The sequence below is a fragment of the Gallinula chloropus genome (assembly GCF_964237585.1).
Source record: "Gallinula chloropus genome assembly, chromosome: 35".
NCBI classification, from domain to species: Eukaryota; Metazoa; Chordata; class Aves; order Gruiformes; family Rallidae; genus Gallinula; species Gallinula chloropus.
The window spans coordinates 276,532-297,802 of record NC_140120.1 but is presented as its reverse complement, the minus strand read 5'-3'; the positions used below and the strand labels follow the sequence as shown (position 1 = coordinate 297,802).

At 50.5% G+C, this 21,271-nt stretch overlaps 1 protein-coding gene across 1 annotated transcript; it reads right to left on the bottom strand.

Moving 5' to 3' along the window:
- Positions 1-6,124: 6,124 nt before the first annotated feature.
- Positions 6,125-7,024, bottom strand: LOC311203041 (olfactory receptor 14C36-like; the record flags this gene model as incomplete). Its single annotated transcript, XM_084277678.1, has 1 exon — positions 6,125-7,024. The coding sequence occupies one exon, from the start codon at positions 7,022-7,024 to the stop codon at positions 6,125-6,127; it is 900 nt and encodes a 299-aa protein (XP_084133804.1).
- Positions 7,025-21,271: the final 14,247 nt, after the last annotated feature.

Sequence of the window (21,271 nt, the reverse complement as noted above, 5' to 3'; positions counted from 1 at the left end):
AAATGTCCCAAAACCATAAGATTCCTGGAGCTGAGTTCTCCTGCCTCCACCAGACCCCCTTTATGCTGATCATGGAGCAATTGGAATGGAATACACTGTCTGGCCACTTTGGGTCACCTCTTGTGGCTGTGTCCCCTCACAGCTCCCTGGTTGCCCCCCATGTTCTCGTTAGCAGGGGAGTACGAACAACTGAAAATTCCTTGACTGCTTGGACACAACTAAACCATCCCTGTGTTATCACCACTACTCTCATCCTAACTCCCAAACACGGCATTCCACCCACTGCTAGAAATAAAATTCACTCTATCCTGGCAGAAACCAGCCCACCTTTGTAGACAACAAGTGCAACACAACAGTGGGCTCACTCCTGCAGTCATACAGTGTGGATAATCCTTTTGGTCAGTTATGGCCAGCTGGGCCTGTTCTGTCCCCTTCCAGGCACTTGTGCACTCCCAGTTGACTCATTTCTGGACTAGAATTAGTCTAAAGCCCTTGATGCTGTGCAAGCCCTGCTCAGCAAGGAACAAACAGGTTTATTTAGACATTTTTGCTTATAAATCTAAATGACAGAACTATAGAGGACACCAACATCAGAATTAATTCCACCCCAGCAAAAAACAAGATCGGGAGAAGAATATCTCTTCTGGTTGGATGTCTTCTTGATGTTTCTGTTCATCAAATCCCAGAGTTTCTCAAGGTCTGTTTGAAGGGCAGCTCCATTGTGTTAACAGTTCATGTGTGCAGATAGCTCTCCAACTTGTGGTGCCTCTAACAAAATGACAGCTACAGGCATTAAAGGATGTGAGAAATAAGAAACAAACCCAAGAGATCCTTTCTAAATGGCATTGCAGTCAGCCACTGGAAGAAGCCTCATGTCCTCACAGCCTGCTCCTCTCACCTTAGAACAAAAAAACTGTTGTAGTATCCTGAAGGTCAATATAGGAGGGTTCAACCCATCCAGATGGCTTCTGGAGGATATTGATGATATTAATAGAATCATACAATCACAGACTTGCAGTTGAAAGGGAACTCAAGGATCATTTGGACAAACCTTTTCTGGCTAGTGCTCAATCTAAAGAAAAGCACCACACAGACCAGCTGGCCCCACACCCTGTCCTGCTGAATCTTATAACCTTCTGATGTTGGGGAACCCATCACTTCCCACAGGAGATGATGCCAATGGCTGCTTGTTCTCAGGGTCAAAGATTTTCCCTGTGTCCTGTGGGAATCTCTCCAGGAGGAACTTGCACCTATTACTCCTCAGCTCTTTCATGTGAATCCTTCTAAAAACAGGAGTTTAAAAAACCTTCTTTGTAAACAGCCTTCAAGAACTGGGACCTGTTGATGAGGTCTCCCCTAAGCCTTTTTTTTCTGAAGGCTGAACAACACCAGCTGTCTCAGACTGTCCTCATATGGCAGGTTTCCCAAGCCTTGGGTCATCTTTGTGGCCCTTCTCTGGACCTTCTCTAGCCTGGCCCTAACTGAGCAGTGACCAAAACTGCACCCAGTATTCCAGGTGTGGGCTGACAAGAGCTGAGTAAAGTGGGACAGTGACTTCTTTACGTCTGCTGGTGATCCCCATGCTGAGGCACCTCAGAGCTGTTTGCTGCAGCAGCACTCTGTTTATTCCTAGTGAGCTGCTTGTTCACAAGAACCCCCAGGTCCCTTTCCACAGAGCTGTGCTACAGAAAGGTGCATCCCAGTTGTTGCTGCACTCCTGGAGTATACTTTCCCACCTCCTAGAGCCTACACTTGACCTTGCCCACTCTTCCAGCCTGTCCATGTCTTCCCGTTCGGTGGCAATCCCTTCCCAAGTGTCTACTTTCCCCACTGAGTTTGGTGTAACCCACAAACTTCATCAGGGTCAAACTTCATGAAGCTTCTTCCTGCTCCCCAGTGCACGAGAGCAGGGCAGGATTGTGATTGCCTCACAACTCTCTTGTATATTTGGAGTTGTTCTTGGCTGTACTACTTGCAGAGAGAAGTTTAATGAGATTTAAAAAGGGCAAGTGTTACATCTGGGGAAAAGCATCCCCACATACCAGTATAGGTTGGGGACTGGCCTGTTGGAGAGTAACGTAGGTGAGAGGGACCTGGGGGTCCAGGTGGACAGCAGGGTGACCACGAGCCACCAATGTGTCCTCATGGCTAAGAGGGTTCAGGGCATCCTGGGGTGTATTAGAAGGGGTGTGGTGTGTAGGTCAAGAGAGGTCCTCTTTCCGCTCTCCTCTGCCCCGATGAAACCACGTCTGAAATATCTGGTCCAGTTCTGGGCCCCTCAGATTAAGAAGCACATCAGATTCCTTGAGAGAGTCCAGGGCAGGGTCACAAAGATGGTTAAGGGAGTGGAACACCTTCCTCATGCAGAGAGGCCGAGGGAGCTGGGCCATTTTATCTTGGAGGAGACTGAAGAGTGACCTTATACATGTTTATAAATATGACAAAGGTGAGAGGTGGGAGGACTGAGCCAGGCTCTTATCAGTGGTGGCCAGTGATAGGACAAGAGCAATGAGTGCCAGCTGGAGCAGAGGAATTTCCATGTGAATGTAAGGAGAAATATTTTCCTCTGTGAGGGTGACAGAACACTGGGATAGACTGCCCAGAGAATTTGGGGAGTCTCCTGATTTAGTCTAGCTGATCCTGCTCTAGCAGTGGGGTTGAACTAGATGATCTTTTGAGGTCCCCTCACAATCCTAAGGGGCAGTGATTCTGTGATTCTGTGACAGTAATTCCTTCATCTGTTGCAAAGTGTCCATTACCTTCAGAAGCACTATTCACATTTCCTTATCAGGGGTTGGCACTGGAGCAGGCTTATGGGGGTATTAGACTATTTGGGGGGTAGAGAAGTTTTGGGGGGGGTTAAAAAGGAGCTGTGGAAGGAGGGGGTGCAGTTATGGTTTCTAGGGGGCATGTGGGGGGTTTAGGAGGTGCTTGGGGGGAGGTATGTTGGGATTTGGATGAGAAAATGCAGGGACTGTAGGAGGTGGTGGGGGAAATTTGGGAGGGGGTTTACTGCTGTTAAACATACAGCAATATGTCCCAAGCAAAAGCTGCGAGGGATGGCAGATGTTCCTGGCCTGAAACCTCCCCAGGTAGCCCACTGGCAGCACCAGAAACCTTGAGGCTCAGGACATTGCCAGCCAAAAGAACGGTTCTAACAGTGCCCAATGTCATTTTCTGGCTCTACCAGCATCCACATTTGAAACTTCCAAATGTACAGCAAGAGCATCAAAAGAGAAGGTGTGAGGGCTGAAAGATGTTCCTGGCCTGGAACCTCCCCAGGTAATGCACTAAGAGCACCATCAAGCTTGGATCTCAGGGCATTCACAGCAACAAGAATGGTCCTAACAATGTCTGATGTCATGTTTGAGCTCTACCATAATCAACACCTATTGTTAAATGCACCACAACTTTGAAGAGCCACCTGCAAGGAGATGTGAACTGTTAAGAAAATGCAGCTTCACTTCAAACAAACCTTGAGAAACTCTGGGATTTGATGAACAGGAACATGAAGAAGATCTCCAACCAGAAGTGATCTTCTGCTCCTGACCATATTTTGGCGTCTCCTGTATTTTGTGGTTAGGTTAGCCCAACCTGCCCTCACCACAAACACCCTCTTAGAGACAGAGTGGCTGTGTGGATCTCTTCTCTTGGCTGGGCCAAAACAATGACAAAAAGTTCTACCACAGCACATGCACATCAAGGCAACTCAGGCATGACTGGAGGAGAACCATCTGTGAGGAGAGGAATTTGGGCATTCCAGGGGATGCCATAGCAGTCAGAGATTCTGAACTGGAATCTGGCACATTGGGCTGTACTGGGAGGAGTGTGGCCATGCAGACAAGGGCCCTTCTTGTCCATATTGACAAAGCACTGGTGGGGACACTTCTGGAGCAGTCAGTCCCAGTGTGGGGTTCCCTGCTCTGGTGGAATGCACAGGAACTGTCCTTTGGGTAGAGAAGTTCTGCCAAGATATAATTAGGGGTCTTGTTTGAGGAGGCTGAGAGACTTGGGTTCTTTAGCCTTGGAAAGGGGAGGCTGAGGGAAACCCTCTTTGTGCTATGTGGAAAGAACGTAAGAAATTAAATCCACCAAAACTGCCAGTTTGAAGGTCAGAGATAATGTTAAAATATCCCCAATGTCGTTCTGAGGGTAGAGCTGTGGTACAAAATGTCACTCAGAGGAAGTGTGGATGAGCTGGTACCTTTGTCATTCTGGGAACAGCTGTCGAGGAGGGAGAGACAGCAGCACAGGCAGGGATATCATGGGGTGGGAACAAGGTGGGGAATGGCAATGTGTGCCTGAAGCCTGTAGGGAAACAGGCCCAGGCGTGGGACAGAGTGGGATGGGCTGTGGTGCAGATGGCCAAAGGTGCTGGCTAGGCTGACAGGCCCTGATAGAATCGAGGTCTTTGCCTCCTTGGCTATGGCTGATGTTGCTGCCACAGAGGCCTCAGAGGAGACACGTGGTCCTCAAACCAAGAAGCATCGTTGCCACTTTGTGCCAACTCTAAGAAATGTCCTTCCCTTGGCCTCACACTGCCCACATCCCAAGGAAGAGCCCTGAGACACAGCTGAGGGTCAGGATCTCCCTGCCCAGGGGCTGGGGGTCAGCACTTGGCATTTCTGCTTCATCAGACCAAGCCAGGGTGTCCTCAGCATCAGAGCTGCCTGTGCTTTGCCTGGGTTTGTCCTCATGGCCTCCAGTTGTCTGCTCTAACGAGCCCCTGGGGAGGCTTTGTCAGGAATGGCTGCCAGTGTGGTCTGTCAGTGCTTCAAGGTACTTTGGGCATTACTCCTGACTTGAACTTCTTGGGAGGTTTCTTGAGTCTCCTTTTGGTATCTTGAGGTCTGTGGACTCAGAAGAAAAGACACCATGGGGCTCATTAACATCCAGAAATCCCTTACAACCATGGCTCTTCAACACATTTTAATTAAAAACATTAAGACTTGTATGACTAATTGGAGAGGTTTTATTTGAGTGATGAAAATTTCAAAGGAGTTTCACAATGGAGGGTTTTTTCATAGGAAAAAAAGTTTCTGTCATATCTCAGATCATGGAAGACAGTTCAGCAGCATGCTGCAATGGGGGCTGGGGCAGAGTTCTCCTAAGGAGATCTGGACAGGCAGGAAAAGCAGTCTCTGGAGATCCAACACTGCATGGAGAACCTTGCTCTTCCCCAAGCCCAGCAGTTCCCTCACTGGCCTCCTGGGACTCCCAACACTTTTCCTCACATCATCTGTGCTCACAGGCAGGGACAGATTTCTCTGACAACAAACAGCAGTTACACATGACACAGTTTAATACCCATGAAATCTCTCTCCTCAGCTGCTGCTACGGCCAAGCAGCGTGTGCAGGGGGTCAGCTTTCAGAGGAGATTCTCTCCCAGAACAGTTTGAATCAGATACATAGGATGGTCACTGATCAACACAATGAACTTGTGACAGAACAGTTCACTAGACTTCTGAAAGATGGAACGTTTTCTAACTCTCTGAATATCAAAGCAGAAACCAGGTAGCAGAGCAGCATCAGAATGACTAAAGAGAAAGCTGAGGTGGAAATCTGTAAGCATACATCCAGTCAGTCTGTAGAAAAGGATGTCCTTAGGCATGGCCACATCATCAGGAGAGGTGGAAACACCTGAATGATGAGGGAGATGAAACAGAGAGATGAGTAGTAATGCAGGTACAGGAGAAGGTGAGTGTTTCTTCTGCTGCCATGGGCACCAATCCTGGAAATTCCTGCTCCGTCATGGTGGGAAAGAACTGCCATTTCATTCAAGTAGTCAAGTGATTCAGCTGAGGAATATGTGCTTGTAATTTTTTATAAATGTAATAGAAAAAAAAAAAAAAGAATAAAGGAAAGAAAGTGGCGTTGTCCAGGCAGACATGATGCAAAGAGAGCACAGCTCGTCATTACACGCTGTCTGAGAACCACAAGAGCAGGAAATACAGCAGGAATGGGATGAACATGCACCATGATATTATAGCTCAGACATACTAGAAGAAAAAATTAAACAACTAAAATAGCTACAAGACTAGTCCTAATGTGAGTTAAATGGACAGTGATAAGCAGAAGAAGATGAGATGACTTTTGCTGCTTAGAAACATAGAGTCATGAGTTTTCACACAGCATCCTTGAGCTCCTGGTTCCTCATGCTGTAGATGAGGGGGTTCACTGCTGGTGGAACCACTGAGTAAAGAAACGCCAATAACAGGTCCAGAAATAGGGAGGAGATGGAGGGGGGTTTCAGGTAGGCAAAAATGCCAGTGCTGATAAACAAGGAGACAACAGCCAGGTGAGGGAGGCAGGTGGAAAAGGCTTTGTGCCGTCCCTGCTGTGAGGGGATCCTCAGCACAGCCCTGAAGATCTGCACATAGGACACCACAATGAACACAAAACACCCAAATGATAAACAGAGACTGAATGCAAGGACTCCAGTTTCCCTGAGGTAGGCATCTGAGCAGGAGAGCTTGAGGATCTGGGGGATTTCACAGAAGAACTGGTCAACAGCATTGCCCTTGCACAGGGGGAGGGAAAATGTATTGGCTGTGTGCAGCACAGAATAGAGAAACCCACTGGCCCAGGCAGCTGCTGCCATGTGGACACAAGCTCTGCTGCCCAGGAGGGTCCCGTAGTGCAGGGGGTGGCAGATGGCAACGTAGCGGTCATAGGCCATGACAGTGAGGAGACAGTACTCTGTTGCAATAAAAAATACAAAGAAAAAGAGTTGAGCCACACATCCTGTGTAGGAAATGGCCCTGGTGTCCCACAAGGAATTGGCCATGGACTTGGGAACAGTGGTGGAGATGCAGCCAAGGTCAGTAAGAGAGAGGTTGAGGAGGAAGAAGTACATGGGGGTGTGGAGGTGGTGGTCACAGGCTATGGTGATGATGATGAGGCCATTGCCCAGGAGAGCAGCCAGGTAGATGCCCAGGAAGAGCCAGAAGTGCAGGAGCTGCAGCTCCCGTGTGTCTGCAAAGGGCAGGAGGAGGAACTGGCTGATGGAGCTGCTGTTGGTCATTTGCTGCTGTCAAGTGTGGAGACCTGTCCAAGGAGAAAAAGGCACAGTGAGAAATTAGGGAATCTTTTTTGAGGAAAATCCCTTTCACTACTATGGAATGCCCTCAAATTGACTCTCTGGATTCAGGAAGACTTTTGTCAGGTCGCTTTTGGGAGATGTGCTGTTTTTTGCTGGCTTGAGTGTGCCACTGATGGGAGGAGGGTCATCTGGGTTAGGAACTGGGGGTCCTGAGATGAGGGTCAGCTCAGTGCCAGCCCCACCTATGGACGTGCCCAGTGCCCCAAGTAACGATGGGACAAAGGCAGCAAGGACAGGAGAGGAAACAGCAAGAAATGCTGCAGCCAAGGCTATAAGGACAGGGACAGACTGACAGGCACTCAGGGGTTGCTCCTCACTGGGTTTGGGCTGCCAAGAAGAAGACTCTGAAACTCTGGAACTCTGGGTGTAGAGTCTGTGCTGGGTGGTAGAAACAAAGGGGTTGCTGTAGGAAAGTGTCAGCAATGTAGGGGATGTCAGGGAGGTCCCACATCCGCACTGCCAGGATATTTCTGTGAGCAGCTCCATCCCCATCCCTGATAATGTCTCTGCTGCCTGGATCTGTCCCTGCAGCTGCTTTTCTTTGCCCAAGTCACCTCCTGCTCTGTGCTCACAGACCTCATCCAACCTGCCCTGTGCTCAGCTCTGCTCTGCAGACCCCTCCTGGCATCAGGGCTCTGCCCTGGGAACCTCTGTGTGTGCAGGGCTCAGGAGAAGCTCCAAAGTCTTAATAAGAATTGAGTTTTCATTGCATATTCTTTGGGGAGAAATAAGTTCTCTCAAGACTTAATGAGAATCGAGATTTCATTGGCTATGACTGAGGTGAGAAGTAAGTTCTCATCTACAACAGTCAGCACAGCCCACAGGAGAGGAAAAGCCAAAGCAAAGACTCAACCTACAGGAAAATGTTTCCTTGATGTTGTTCTTCAATGTCCCATTGGAATTTCTCAGGGATCAGATGGAGCTGGGAGAAGACATGATCCATGCAGCACATTATTACTGCAGAACAATCTTATGCTCCTCTTCCCTGGGTCACTCCTCCCACTCTCCATTTCCCTGTGCAAATCTCACCAGACAGCCCTAGTGCTGACCCTGGCAGCAGCAGAGTCCCTGCCCCAGCACACAGCCCCCGGGGCGCAGGGACCCTGCTCACAAGGACAGCTCTGGGCACCCCTGGGTGCACACGCTGCTTCACACCCCTCAGCCATGCCCAGGAGAAGACAGCTGTCCTGCCCTGTCCCTCTGATGGGGCAGAAGGGTATCCCTTCCAGGCAGCACTTCCTGGTCCTATAGAGAACCTGTCCTCCTGACAGACCCCACACACTGCCCCATGTCCCAGCTTTACGAGATCCCTCCAGGAACAGAACCTGCATTGCCCTGCACCCACAGACATACCAGGGAGAGGCTGTGGAGATTTCTCCTCCAGTGAGATCTCAGCATCCATCAGCTCTCTCAGCCTCACAGGTCTCCCCTCGGTGCCTCCAGGCAGTGTCCCCAGCCCTGTGTGCTTGGCAGAGGAGCTGCTCCTGGCCAGAGCTGTCTCTTTTCAGGAGCTGCTGGATTGCCATGAGCTCCCTCCATCCCAGGAGCCCGGCCCAGCTCCCACCAGAGGAGCAGGTGAAGCTGTCACGTACTCCATCCCCTCTGGACTCCTTCGTGGTGTCTCTGGAGCTCAAAGGAACTAACTTGGAAAGATACTGAAGTAGTTTGTAATGTTCCCTCCCTTGTCTGGGGAGCAATCCTTGTGTCCATCAGAGTCGTTTCTCCTGATCAAACCAGAGTTGGGCAGGACAATCACCTTTCCTTGTCTCCCTATGAGACACGACCCACAGGAAGGGACAAGGAAGGGTCTCTTTCCCCTGTGAATGGAAGGGAGTCAGTCGAGTAACTCCAGACCCTTCATCCTTGCTTTGCAGCCCTGGGGCTGGAAGGACTTGCTGCTCTGACCTATGGCTGCCACAAACCCATTGGAGTTTCAATTCCTCTTGCCCCAGTTCTGGTGGCACAAATAGGCACCTTCTGTATGGGAGCTGCTGGTCACAGCTCCCTTAGGAATGGAGGCAAGTTGTAATTTACTCTTCTCCATGAGAGTGAGCCTCATCAGATGGAAAGTGAGTGTCACCCACATTTGCTCATACCCAAAACTGAAGACCAGGAATGACTCTTTTGGAGCCTATGGGAGAGGCTTCTGCTCTCCCTGGGTATTTGAGAGACAAATCCAGCATTTTCATTTACCTTGTTATAAATCTCTCCAAACTTCTTTTACTTCTGCAGCACTTTTCCATACCCAGAGGCAGCAGATGTCCAACAGCAGCTCCATCAGCCAGTTCCTCCTTCTGCCCTTTGCAGACACACGGGAGCTGCAGCTCCTGCACTTCTGCCTCTTCCTGGGCATCTACCTGGCTGCTCTCCTGGGCAAAACTTTAATGATCATTACTGCAGCCTATGACCACTGACTTCACATGCCCATGTATTTTTTCCCTTTCCACATCTTTTTCAATGTGTGGTGTTCACCAAAGCTGCTCAACCATTCCTCCTCCTCAGCTGCATAGTGAAGAGAAGATATAACAAATGCTCAAGATAAGGAGAGGGAGAGATCCTGCAGTGGTCACTCTCATGGGCAGAGCAGGCTCGACACAACAACAAAACTCATCTAATGCTGTCCTTCCTCTGACTGAGTCACACAGGGGACAAGGAATGTGTGTTGGGGTCATCACTGCCATGTTTGCTTACCTGATGCCTCCGTCCATCTGCTCCCTATTTTTGGGACCTGGTGTTGGCATTTCTTTCCTCATTGGTTCCTGCAGCACTCAACCCCTCACTTACAGCATGAGGAACCAGGAGCTCAAGGATGCCATGTGGAAAATGATGACTGGATGTTTCTAAGCAGCAATAAACTGCTCATCTTCTTCTGCATATCGCTGGTCATGGAACTCACATTAGGACCAGTCTGTATTTAGTAGGGACTTTTCGTTTCTGTGGGCTTTTTCCATCTGTTTTGTCTCTAATGTAATAACACCTTCATCCCATTCCTCATGCAGTGTCTCTGGTCTTGTTTGACTCAGACATGGCAGCAGAAGAAACACTCCCCTTCCCCTGTACCTGCCTCACCATCAGTCTGCCTCTTTCATCTCCCTGGTCAGTCATGTGTTTCCACCTCTCCTGATGACACAGCCATGCCTAGGGGCAACTTTTCATCAGACTGGCTGAATGTGTGCACTTCACTTTGATCACAGGATTCCAGCTCTGCTTGCTTTTGGACATTCAGATGCTGCTCAGCTCTCTGGTACTTCCTTTGAGTTTCAGAGAGTTGGAAACGTCCCATCTCTCAGCAGTCTAATGAACTGATCTGTCAGGAGTTCAGTGTGTTGAAAAGTGACCTTTCTATGGATCTGATTGAAACTGTTCTGGGAGAGAATCTCCTCTGAGAGCTGACCCCCTGCACACGCTGCTTGGCCGTAGCAGCAGCTGAGGAGAGAGATTTCATGGGTATTAAACTGTGTCATGTTGAACTGCTGTTTGTTGTCAGAGAAATCTGTCTGTGCCTGTGAGCACAGATGATGGGAGGAAAAGTGCTGGGAGTCCCAGGAGGCCAGTGAGGGAACTGCTGGGCTTTGGAAGAGCAAGGTTCTCCAGACAGGTTTGGGTCTCAATAGACTGCTTTTCCTGCCTGTCCAGATCTCCTTAGGAGACCCATGTCCATCCCAGAATGCTGCTGTCATTTCTTCTATCAACTGAGCCATGACAGGAAATACCCGTGAAGGAAAAATATCCTCCATTGTAATATTCCTTTGAACTGTTCATCATTAAATACCTAACTGAAATCCAATTATTTGTAGAAGTCTGGATTTTTTTAATGAAAAGGTCTTGAAGAGATATGATTTTTAAGGCTTTCTGTATTTCCATGAGCCCCATGGTATATTTGCTTCTGAGTCCACAGACCCCAGATACTAAGAGGAGAGTGAAGAAACCTCTGAAAATGTCAGTCAGACCTAATGCCCAAAGAACCTTGAAGCGTTCATGGGCCCTACTGGGAGCCATTCCTGACAAAACCTCCCCATGAACATCTTACACCTCACAACTGGAGCCCATGAGGACAAACCCAGGCAAAGCACAGGCAGCTCTGATGCTGAGGACACCCTGGCTTGGTCTGATGAAGCAGAAATGCCAAGTGCTGAGCCCCAGCCCCTGAGCAGGGAGATCCTGACCCTCACCTGTGTCTCAGGGCTCTTACATTGGATGTGGGGAGTGTGATACCAAGGGTAGGACAGGGATGTGACACATGGATGCCTCCCTAGGTTGAGTTCAAGGAGGCAATGATGTTCCATGGCCACGAGGACAATGTGTCTCCTCTGAGGCCTCTGCAGGGACATCAGCCACACCCAAGGGCTGTGATCTCATTTCTATCAGGCCCTTTCAGCCTGGCCAGCACCCCTGACCTTCTGCACCACAGCCCATCTCACACTGCCCGACACCTGTGCCAGTTTCTCTGCAGGCTGCAGGCACCCAACCCCTTTCCCTATCTTGTTCTCACCCCAGGATGTCCCTGCCTGTACTGCTGTCTCCCCCTCCTCGCCAGCTGTTCCCAGATAAACCAAGCCACCAGCTCATCCACACTTCCACCAAGTAACTCCAAGCACCACAGCACTACCCTCAGAATGGCATTTCTCCATGCTCATAACCCATCTGCACCTCTAGTTTTAATTGCCATTCATTTGAAAAGGGAATTTCAATCTCTCTGGAGCTACCCCTATACTCTGCTCAGACTCCCCTTCCCCAGGCTAAAGAAGCCCAGATCTCTCAGCCTCTCCACACAAGACCCCTAACCCTATCTTAGCAGAATTTCTCTCAACCTTGTGACTGTTCCTCCACACTCGTCCTGAGCTGGGGACCTCCCACTGCTGGACTCTCTGCTGGTGTCCACAGCAGTGCTGAGTCAAACTGACAGTGAGTGCCTTTGCCTGGGTGGCCGTACTGCTCCCAGTGCTGCCCAATGTGCTCATGGCCAGGTTCCTGTGTAGCAGCCCTGGCTGCTGTGGCATCCCTCAGAACGCCCAAAGCCTCCTCCTTGACACTGCTGCTCCACCAGTCATGTCTGAATTCCCTTGATGTGCGGGTGTTGAGGTTTAACCCTGCTCACTGATGATGTCATCATGCATGGGAGATGCTTTTGGGCAGCTGGCATCAGCTGCCCTGGCAGTCCTCCCTCACAACAACCAGTGCTCCCTGAGCTTACTTTCTAGTGGAGCAGCATGTGAATCAGGAAGGGCCTTGATGCTGGGCAAGCACTGGGCACCAATGAATAAATTATCATGTGTCACCAGTGCTGGATTGGTCACAAAACAGGACTGGACGGGTTTTGCCAGAGTGTGCTGGAAGTGAAGCTCCGATGTGTCAGTGGTGAATGTGTGAGTGTAGAAGCCTCAGCTGACTTGTGGTGCCTCAGCAAGAGGCATTAAAGGACATGATAGAAAATCAATAAAAAGAGGAGAGAGTGCTGTAAATGCTTGTGGTGATTCAGCCCCAAACAGTGTCTCAGCACCACACACCACTGGCTCACTCCCAGAGGAGAAAGAGACAGAGCCTCTGTTGGTTGGGATAAGGAGAGTTCACTGAAAAAAGCACCATGAAACTAGAACAATAAACAGCCCATGACACTCATACCCGGTGAGAACACAGAGTACCTTACCCACCTGAGGATTACAGAGTGCTGCAGGACAGGAGGACCAACCCAACACCCCAGCTGCACTCAGACTGCCCTGGAGGCACCCAGGAGTGGTGCCCAAACCAGCTCCTTTATGGAGAAGTGATGTCAGGTGGTGTGGAAAACAGCCAGGGCTAACTCAGCCTCCCCAAGCAGCCAGCACAGGTGAGATAACTGTGGCCTGACCAGAACCAGGACATTATCCACCCCTTTTTGCACACCATCTACATCATGGCCAGATGGGTTTGCCTCTGCACTCCCAGTTGCTTTGTTTCCATTGCTGCAACCACCCCCACAGGGCACCCCCACAGGAGTTGGCCAGACACCTCAGCCACTGTCGGTGCGTCTTCCTTTCCCCAATCTATTACTGCCAGGCAGTTGGCATATGATGCTGGTGCACTCCACACAGACTTACACCACGTGGGTGAGGGACATTGGACTTCATCAGGATTGGTGGGTAGCTGCAGATCATCAGGATCATAGTAATTCCTCTCTCACATGGCTGATCCCCTCAAACACTGCACACTCTGCTCTGTGGTCATGCACTTGCCTGGCCAACACATGACATCTTCACTGAACGGGTACATTTCCCCCACACTGGACAGAAGTGGCCTCCAGAGGCTGAGGGCTTGAGACTTCTTTCCAATCACCTTGTCAATGAGTCCTTTTCTGAACAGGGATCCCAGCTGCTTGGCCTCCCTGCCTTTTAATTCCAGGCTGTGTGCCCAGGTTGGGCTGGGAGGAGGACAGTTTACTGACAAAATCACTGTGAAAAAATGATAACAGCACATCACAAACTACACTGACATCCAGTGATAACAGAGAGTACTTTACTGACAAAAGGATCACAAGGTACTGTACAATGCAAGAACCAACCAAACACCCCAGCCACACTCAGACTGCCCTTAAGGAACCCAGGAGTCCCCCTCCCCAACCAGCCCCTTTTATGGGGGAGAGATGTCAGGTGGTGTGGAAAACAGCCTGGACACACTCAGCTCAGCTGTGCTAACTCAGGTCACCTCTGCTAACTTAGCTCACATCCACTGGCTGCTTGGGGAGGTGAACTCTTGCCTGGCCAGAAACAGGACAGCTGTGCATTTAATCTCCCCTGTCTGTCACATATTTCTACCTGTCCAAAGTCAATTGACCATGTCTGAAATCATTGTTCCCACAGTGGATCTGCACACCAGTGCTTCTGGTTGGTCTCTAGATTTCCCTTCCCCTTCCCCTTGGACCATTCAGACACCTCCCAACCATCCAGCTGCTGCTCTGAGTTTCAGGGAGTTAAACCCTTGCCTTTCTGGCAGTTGTCTGACTCATTCTGTCTTTAGCCAGCTCTTGAGTTGTGGTGATTTCACAGTCTCCTTCCTCACTAGAACATCTCTCACAGGGTTAAGCTTTTTTGCAGGTGAACCTCACTGGTGGCAGATTGCACTTGGCACAGAGTGAGGAGTGTTGAATTTAATGGTGAATCTTGTCAGGTTTCTTGTGTTGGTGGGAAAATAACTCCCTGTGTGCTGCCTGTGTGCAGCCAGTTCTCTAAGGAAAGCAGGGGAGCTGGTACAGAGGGGCTGTAATGCCCCACTGTGGAGTGCAGAGAGAGACCTGATGTAAGGACAAGGGATGCAAGTCCCAGTTGGCTGGTGAGAGTCATGGTGGGCTTGTGGAGATTTGCAGCAAGGTTTTCCCCACTGCCTCAAGGGACCCTTTTTCAGACCAGTCCAGACTTCCTTAGGAGGCACCCTGGATCAATCTCAGTCAGAGGTTGTCACCTCTCCTCTACAGTGAAAATAATAACCTACACCCTGAAAAAGAAATCAATTTTACTCTGAGCTCCCTTTGAAACAGCTTCAATGATCTGTACATCTCTTGAAGACTTGAAGATAATTACATCAAGAGACACAGCTCGTTAGGGCTTGCTTTTTATGTTTAATGAGCCCTGGGGTGCATTTGGTGCTGAGTCCTTGAAGCTCAGGTACTGAGAGGAGATTACACAAAAAACTCCATGTCAAAAGCAGAAGCCAAAGTACCTGAAGTATTAATGAGTCCCACTGAGAGCCATTGCTGGCTGAGCCTCCCCAGGGACTCGTTAGCACAGGTAATTGGAGGCCATGTTGGCTGATAGGCAAAGGCAATGTACTAGCAGCTGAGATGCTGAGCAAGCCCTGGGTTGGTTTGATGAAGCAGAAAGGCCAAGCCCTGACCCCCAGCCCCAGGGAAGACAGGTCCTGTCTCTCAGGCATTGCTCAGGCTCTTCCTGGGGCAGTGTGGGGTATGTAATGCTGAGGGAAGAACAACAGGATGAGAGTTTCTCCTCATTCTTGGTCCAAAGCCCAGCTAGAAATTCATCTGTCCTCCATTTAAATAAAAGAAAGAGCAGGGAGACCCTCCATCCCCTCTCAGATTCAGGAGGAAACATTGTGGAAAGATGAGGCCAAGGCTGAGGTGCTTAATGAAATCTTTGCCACTGTCTTTAGTAACAGGAGCAGTTGTACAGAGAGAATCCAATTCCCTGAGCTGGGAGACAGGGACAGGGAGCAGAATGAGCCCACCTCAATCCAGGAGGAGATGGTCCTGCTGCCCCACAGAGATGTGCAGACATCTGTGGGGCTGAATGGGATGCAGCCAAGGGTGATGAAAGAGCTGGCAAGGGGGGTTCACCAAGCCACTTTCCATCGGTCCTGGCTGACTGGATCAGTCAACGTAACCCCCTATATAAGAAGGGACAGAAGGATGATCAGGGGCATTACAGGCCTGATAGTTTGACTTCAGTCCCAGAGAAGCTGATGGAGCAGATCATCCTGAGCAGCATTATCCAGTTCATGAAGAACCCCCAGGTGATCAGGCCCAGTCAGCTTGGGGTCATAAGGGCAGGTCCTGTTTGACCCACTGGATCTCCCTCTATGAGAGGGTGACCTGCTTCTTGGACAAGGGAAGGGCTCTGCATGTTGTCTACCTTGACTTTAGCAAGGCCTTGGACACAGATTCCCACCACATTCTCCTACAGAAGCTCACTGCTTGTGGTTTGGAAACTGTGGTGTTTCAGCCCCAAACAATGGCTGAGCACCACATGCTGCTCGCTCACTCCCGGAGGAGAAACAGACAGAGCCTCTGTGGGTTGGGATAAGGACAGTTTACTGACAAAAGCACCATAAAACAGGATTAACAGCCCCAATTACACTCACACCCAGTGATAGCACAGAGAGTACCTTACAAACCCAACAATAACAGAGTGCTGCACCATGCCATGACCACCCCTCCCCAACCAGCCCCTTGGATGGGGAAGTGATGCCAGGGGGTGTGGAAAACAGCCCAGGTGAACTCAGCTCAGCTGTGCTGGCTGCTTAGGGAGGTGAGTTCTGGCCTAGCTAGAACCAGGACATTATCCACCCCTGTTTCTACATCATCTACATCAAGCCCAGGTCTTATGTTTTCAGAGTACTGGGAGGGTTCATAACATGATTTATTATTTAGACCATCTGCCATGGACCACCATCCAGGAAATAGTATAGAGAAATATGTAATATTTGGCCTGTTTTCTCCTTTGGCAATGGCTAAAGCAGCTGGGTGGCTTTCACCTCTGCAAACTGGCTGGATTTGCCTTCTCCATAGGCAGCTTCTGCAACTTGTTGTGTAGGACTCTATACAGCAGCCTTCCACCTCTGATGTTTACCAGCAATGCCACAGGACACATCGGTGAAAAGGGCATATTTATTCTCATTTTCTCGCAGTTCACTGTACAGTGAGGCCTCTTCAGCACGTGGCACCTGTTCCTGTGGTGATATTCCACAATCTTTGCCTTCTGGCCAGTCTGTGATCACTCCCAGGGTTCCTGGGTGATTCGGGTTTCCTATTCCAGCCCACTGTGTGTTAAATGTGACCCACTTGCTCCACGTAGCATGAGTGGCATGGTGTGTAGAAGGGGCCTTCCCTTTGAACATCCAGCCCAGCACTGGCAGTCGGGGTGCCAGGAGGAGCTGGGCTTCAGTCCCAATCACTTCTTAAGTGGCTCAAACCCCTTCCTGTGCTGCCAGTATTTCCTTTTCTGTTAGAGTGTCTGGATCCTCTGTAGCCCCGACTCCAAAACCAGAGAGACTGACCCTGAGCCTCCCCTGGTGCTTTCTGCCAGAGTCTCCAGGTAGGGTCATTCTCCCAGGCTGCGGTGTACAGCATATTCTTTACAACTGGCCCTGTTTGGACGTGTCCAAGTGATACTGCACAGTCTCCTGTTTCATATGTTCAAAAGCCTTTTGCAGCTCAGGGCCCAATTGGAAATCGGTCTCTTACCAGGTTACACATTAGAGAGGGCTGACAATGAGACTGTGGTTTGGGATATGCATTCTCCAGAACCCTACAGTGCCTAGGAAAGCTTCTGTCTCCTTTTTGTGGGTGGATGGAGACATGGCTGCTATTATATTGATAAGATCCATTGGGATCTGATGACACCCATCCTGATAATTTATTCCTAAAAAGTGGATTCCTTAAGCAGGTCCCTTGCCCTTACTCTGTCTGATGGCAAAACCAGCTTTAGCAGAATTCAGATCATTTTCTTCTCTTTCTCAAAGAATTCCTCTGCTGTGCTGTCCCATGCCATGACATCATCAATATACTGTAGGTGCTCTGGGGCTTCATCCAGCTCTAATGCAGACTGGATCAGTCCATGGCAGATGGTGGGGCTGTGTTTCCAGCCCTGGGGCAGTCAATCCCAGGTGTCCTGGATTCTCTTCCAACTGAAAGCAAACTGTGGCCTGCATTCTGCTGCCAAAGGAGTCGAGAAAACCACATTTGCAATGTCATTTGTAGTGTAGCACTTGGCTGCTTTTGACTCCAGTTCATACTGGAGTTCCAGCAGGTCTGGCACTGCAGCACTCAGAGGCAGCGTGACCTCATTCAGGGCACGATAGTCCAGCACCAGCCTCCACTCTGCACTGGGCTTCTGCACTGGCCAGATTGCACTGTTGAAGGGTGAGCGGGTTCTACCAATCACTCCCTGACTCTCCAGTTGATGATCAGTTTCTGAATGGGAATCAGGGAGTCTCTGTTGGGTGTGGTATTGTTGCCTGTGCACCATCATGGTAGCAACTGGTACTCGCTGTTCTTCAACCTTTAGCAGCCCCACAACAGCAGGGTCTTCTGACAGTCCAGGCAGAAGAGACACTTGTTCAATGTCTTCTGGCTCTGAGGCAGCTATTCCAAAAGCCCACTGGTACCCTTTTGGGTCTTTGAGGTGCCCTCTCTGCAGGACGTCTATGCCCAGGATGCACAGAGCTGCAGATCATCAGGATCACACTAAATCATCTCTCACATGGCTAATCCCCTCAGATAATGGATATCTCTCTCCATGGGCATCCACTGGTCTGGCCAATACACAACATCTTCAATGAACTGGTACCCTGCCCTTACACTTGGTAGAAGTCACCTCCAGAGGCTGAGGGCTTGAGTCTTCCTTCCAATTGCCTTGTTACTGCCTCCTTCCCTGGACAGGGATCCCAGCAGCTTGGCCTCCCTGCCTTCTCCCTGCTGCCTGCCCCATTGTCCCAGCATGGCAGTAGCCAGGTGATGATGTGCTCCCCTGGAAGGCGGCTGAAGTCCTTTCTCATGTCTCTCAGCTCAAGGACAAGGATCGGGTTATAACCTCTGGTATTGCCTCTTCAGGGCCTTGCAATGGTCTCAGTTCATCAGCATCTCTCCCGATGAGGACTGATTTCTCCATGTATTTCTTCTTCTGGATAGAGGTGACTGACAGGCGTGCTGGCTGGCTGTCTGGATCAGCTCTGGGGTTGGCCTCTGAGGTTTGAGTACCCCTGGTGCTTGTTGGGGAGACTGGAGGAGCTGCACTCTCTGAGGCACGGGTAGCTCCAGTGCCTGTTGGAAGGGTTCTTTCTGGCTCAGCTGTGGTGTTGGTTTCTGAGGCCTGGGCAGCCACAGTGCCTCTGGATCTGTTTTTCTTGTCTAGGTATTTTTTCATGCCCTCCCACACCCCATGCCACCCCTGACCCTTCAGCCCAGGGAAGACCTCTTGGCAATATTCTTGGAGCAGTTGTTGGTAACACAGAGGTCCAGACAGACATTCAGGACAGAGAGCAAGACACACATGCTGGTCTGAACATCCCAGGGATAGTCAACGTTCTCAACAGATGCTGTAAAAAGCCTAAAGGGAAAAGGGGAGGAGAAAGCACCCCTCACTTCATCCTCTACCGTTATCACAAACCTTCAGGCCCTACCTTGGGCACCGAAAAGGGCTGTGGTGGTTCAGCTCCAACCAGTGGCTGAGCAGCACATGCTGCTCACTCCCTCCCACAGGGGGAACAGACAGAGCCTCCGTGGGCTGGCCTAAGGACAGTTTACTGACCAAATCACCATGAAAGGCGAATAACCCAGAGTGAATTTCACTTATACCCAGTTATGACCCAGTCCCTGCACAACATGATGACCAACCCAATGACTCGGCTGCACTAGCACTTCCCTGGAGGCACCAGGAGTGCCCCTCCCCAACAAGCCCCTTTTATGGGGGAGTGATGTCAAGTGGTGTGGAAAACAGCCTGGGCTAACTCAGCTCTCCTGTGCTGCCTGCCTGGGGAGGTTAACTCTGCCCTGGCAAGATCCAGGACAGATGGGATAGGATTGGGATGGGGATTGGGATTGGGATGATGTAGTCAAGGCACCCATCGATCAGGTGGCGTGTCAGTGTACCAGGGTTGTTTGCCTGTGCAGCTGTAAAGTCACAGGCTGTAGGAGGTGATAACTGCCCTACGACCTGCCCAAATCCTTCCACAATCCCTACCAGCCAGGGACTGGCTGCTGAGGGAGGAGGAAATGTTGGAGAGACACTAACAATGATCATTAAACTGTTGCCCAGTCAGAAGTGCAGGAGCTGCAGCTCCCCTGTGTCTGCAAAGGGCAGGAGGAGGAACTGGCTGATGGAGCTGCTGCTGGACATGTGGTGCCTTTGGGTAATGATGGTCCTAACTGTGACCATCTGGTGTCTTTTCATTTGGCCAAAGGAATTCCCCACCAGGCTCAAAAATGCTCCTCATCCCAGGCAGCATTGCTCTATTGGACCTTGAACCCACTCATGTCTCTTGGACCACCTCTGGCCCTTCAGGTGACAACAAGGGTTGGTGTCTTAGCAACTCTCTCCTGGCCTCCACCCTCAGTAATTCCCAGCAGCTCCCAGGCAGCCATGGTCCTTAACCTTTGCAGGGGGACAGAGACCCCTACCTGTCCCTTCCTGGGTGTCCTATCTCCTAGGGAGAGAAGGAAAGGTGATTGTCCTGCCCAGCTCTGGTTTGATCAGGAGAAAGGACTCTGCTGGACACAAGGATTTCTCCCCAGACAAGGGAGGGAAAGGCAGTGAGAACTTCAGATTCTTTCCAAGAAGCTTCCCTGGAGCTCTAGGGAGGAGTCCAGAGGGGATGGAGAGTATGATGTCTTCACCTGCTCCTCTGCTGTGAGCTGGGCTGGGCTCCTGGGATGGGCAGTGGGAGCTCAGAAATATTGCAGCACTGCAGAGAGACAGCTCTGGCCAGGAGCAGCTCCTCTGCCAAGCACACAGGGCTGGGGACACTGCCTGGAGGCACCGAGGGGAGACCTGTGAGGCTGAGAGAGCTGATGGATGCTGAGAGCTCACTGGAGGAGAAATCTCCACAGCACTCTGCCTGGTATGTCTGTGGGTGCAGGGCAATGCAGGTTCTGTTCCTGGAGGGATCTCCTAAAGCTGGGACATGGGGCAGTGTGTGGGGTCTGTCAGGAGGACAGGTTCTCTCTAGGAACAGAAAGTGCTGCCTGGAAGGGATGCCCTTGTGCCCCATCAGAGGGACAGGGCAGGACAGCTGTCTTCTCCTGGGCATGGCTGCAGAGGTGTGAAGCAGCGTGTGCACCCAGGGCTGTCCTTGCGAGCAGGGTCCCTGTGCCCTGGGTGTCTGTGTACTGGGGCAGGGACTGCTGCTGCCAGGGTCAGGACTCAGTCTGGCTTGTGGGCTTTAAGGAGGGATATAGACAGTACCTCGGGGTTAAAGTAGTGACTCAGGGAAGGGCAACATAAGGAACTTGTACTGTAAGAATGTGTTGCATGGGTCAGCTTGGCAACCAGCCAGGGCTGATTCTTGAGAAATGCCAAAGAGAATATTTCTCTAAAGGCAGAGTCTTTGCTTTGGCTTTTCCTCTCCTGTGGGCTGTGCTGAGTGTGGGAGATGAGAACTTATTACTCCCCTTGAGAATATGCAGAGAAAACTTGATTCTCATGAAGATGTTGTAGCCTGGGCTGAGCCCTGCACACACAGAGGTTCCCAGGGCAGTGCCCTGATACCAGGAGGGGTCTGCAGAGCAGAGCTGAGCACAGGGCAGGTTGGATGAGGTCTGTGAGCACAGAGCAGGAGGTGACATGGGCAGAGAGAAATAGCTCCAAGGACAACTCCAGGCAGCAGGGACATTATCAGGGAGGGAGAAGGAACTGCTATCAGACATGCCCTGGAAGTGGGGATTTGGTACCTCCCTGACATCCTTAG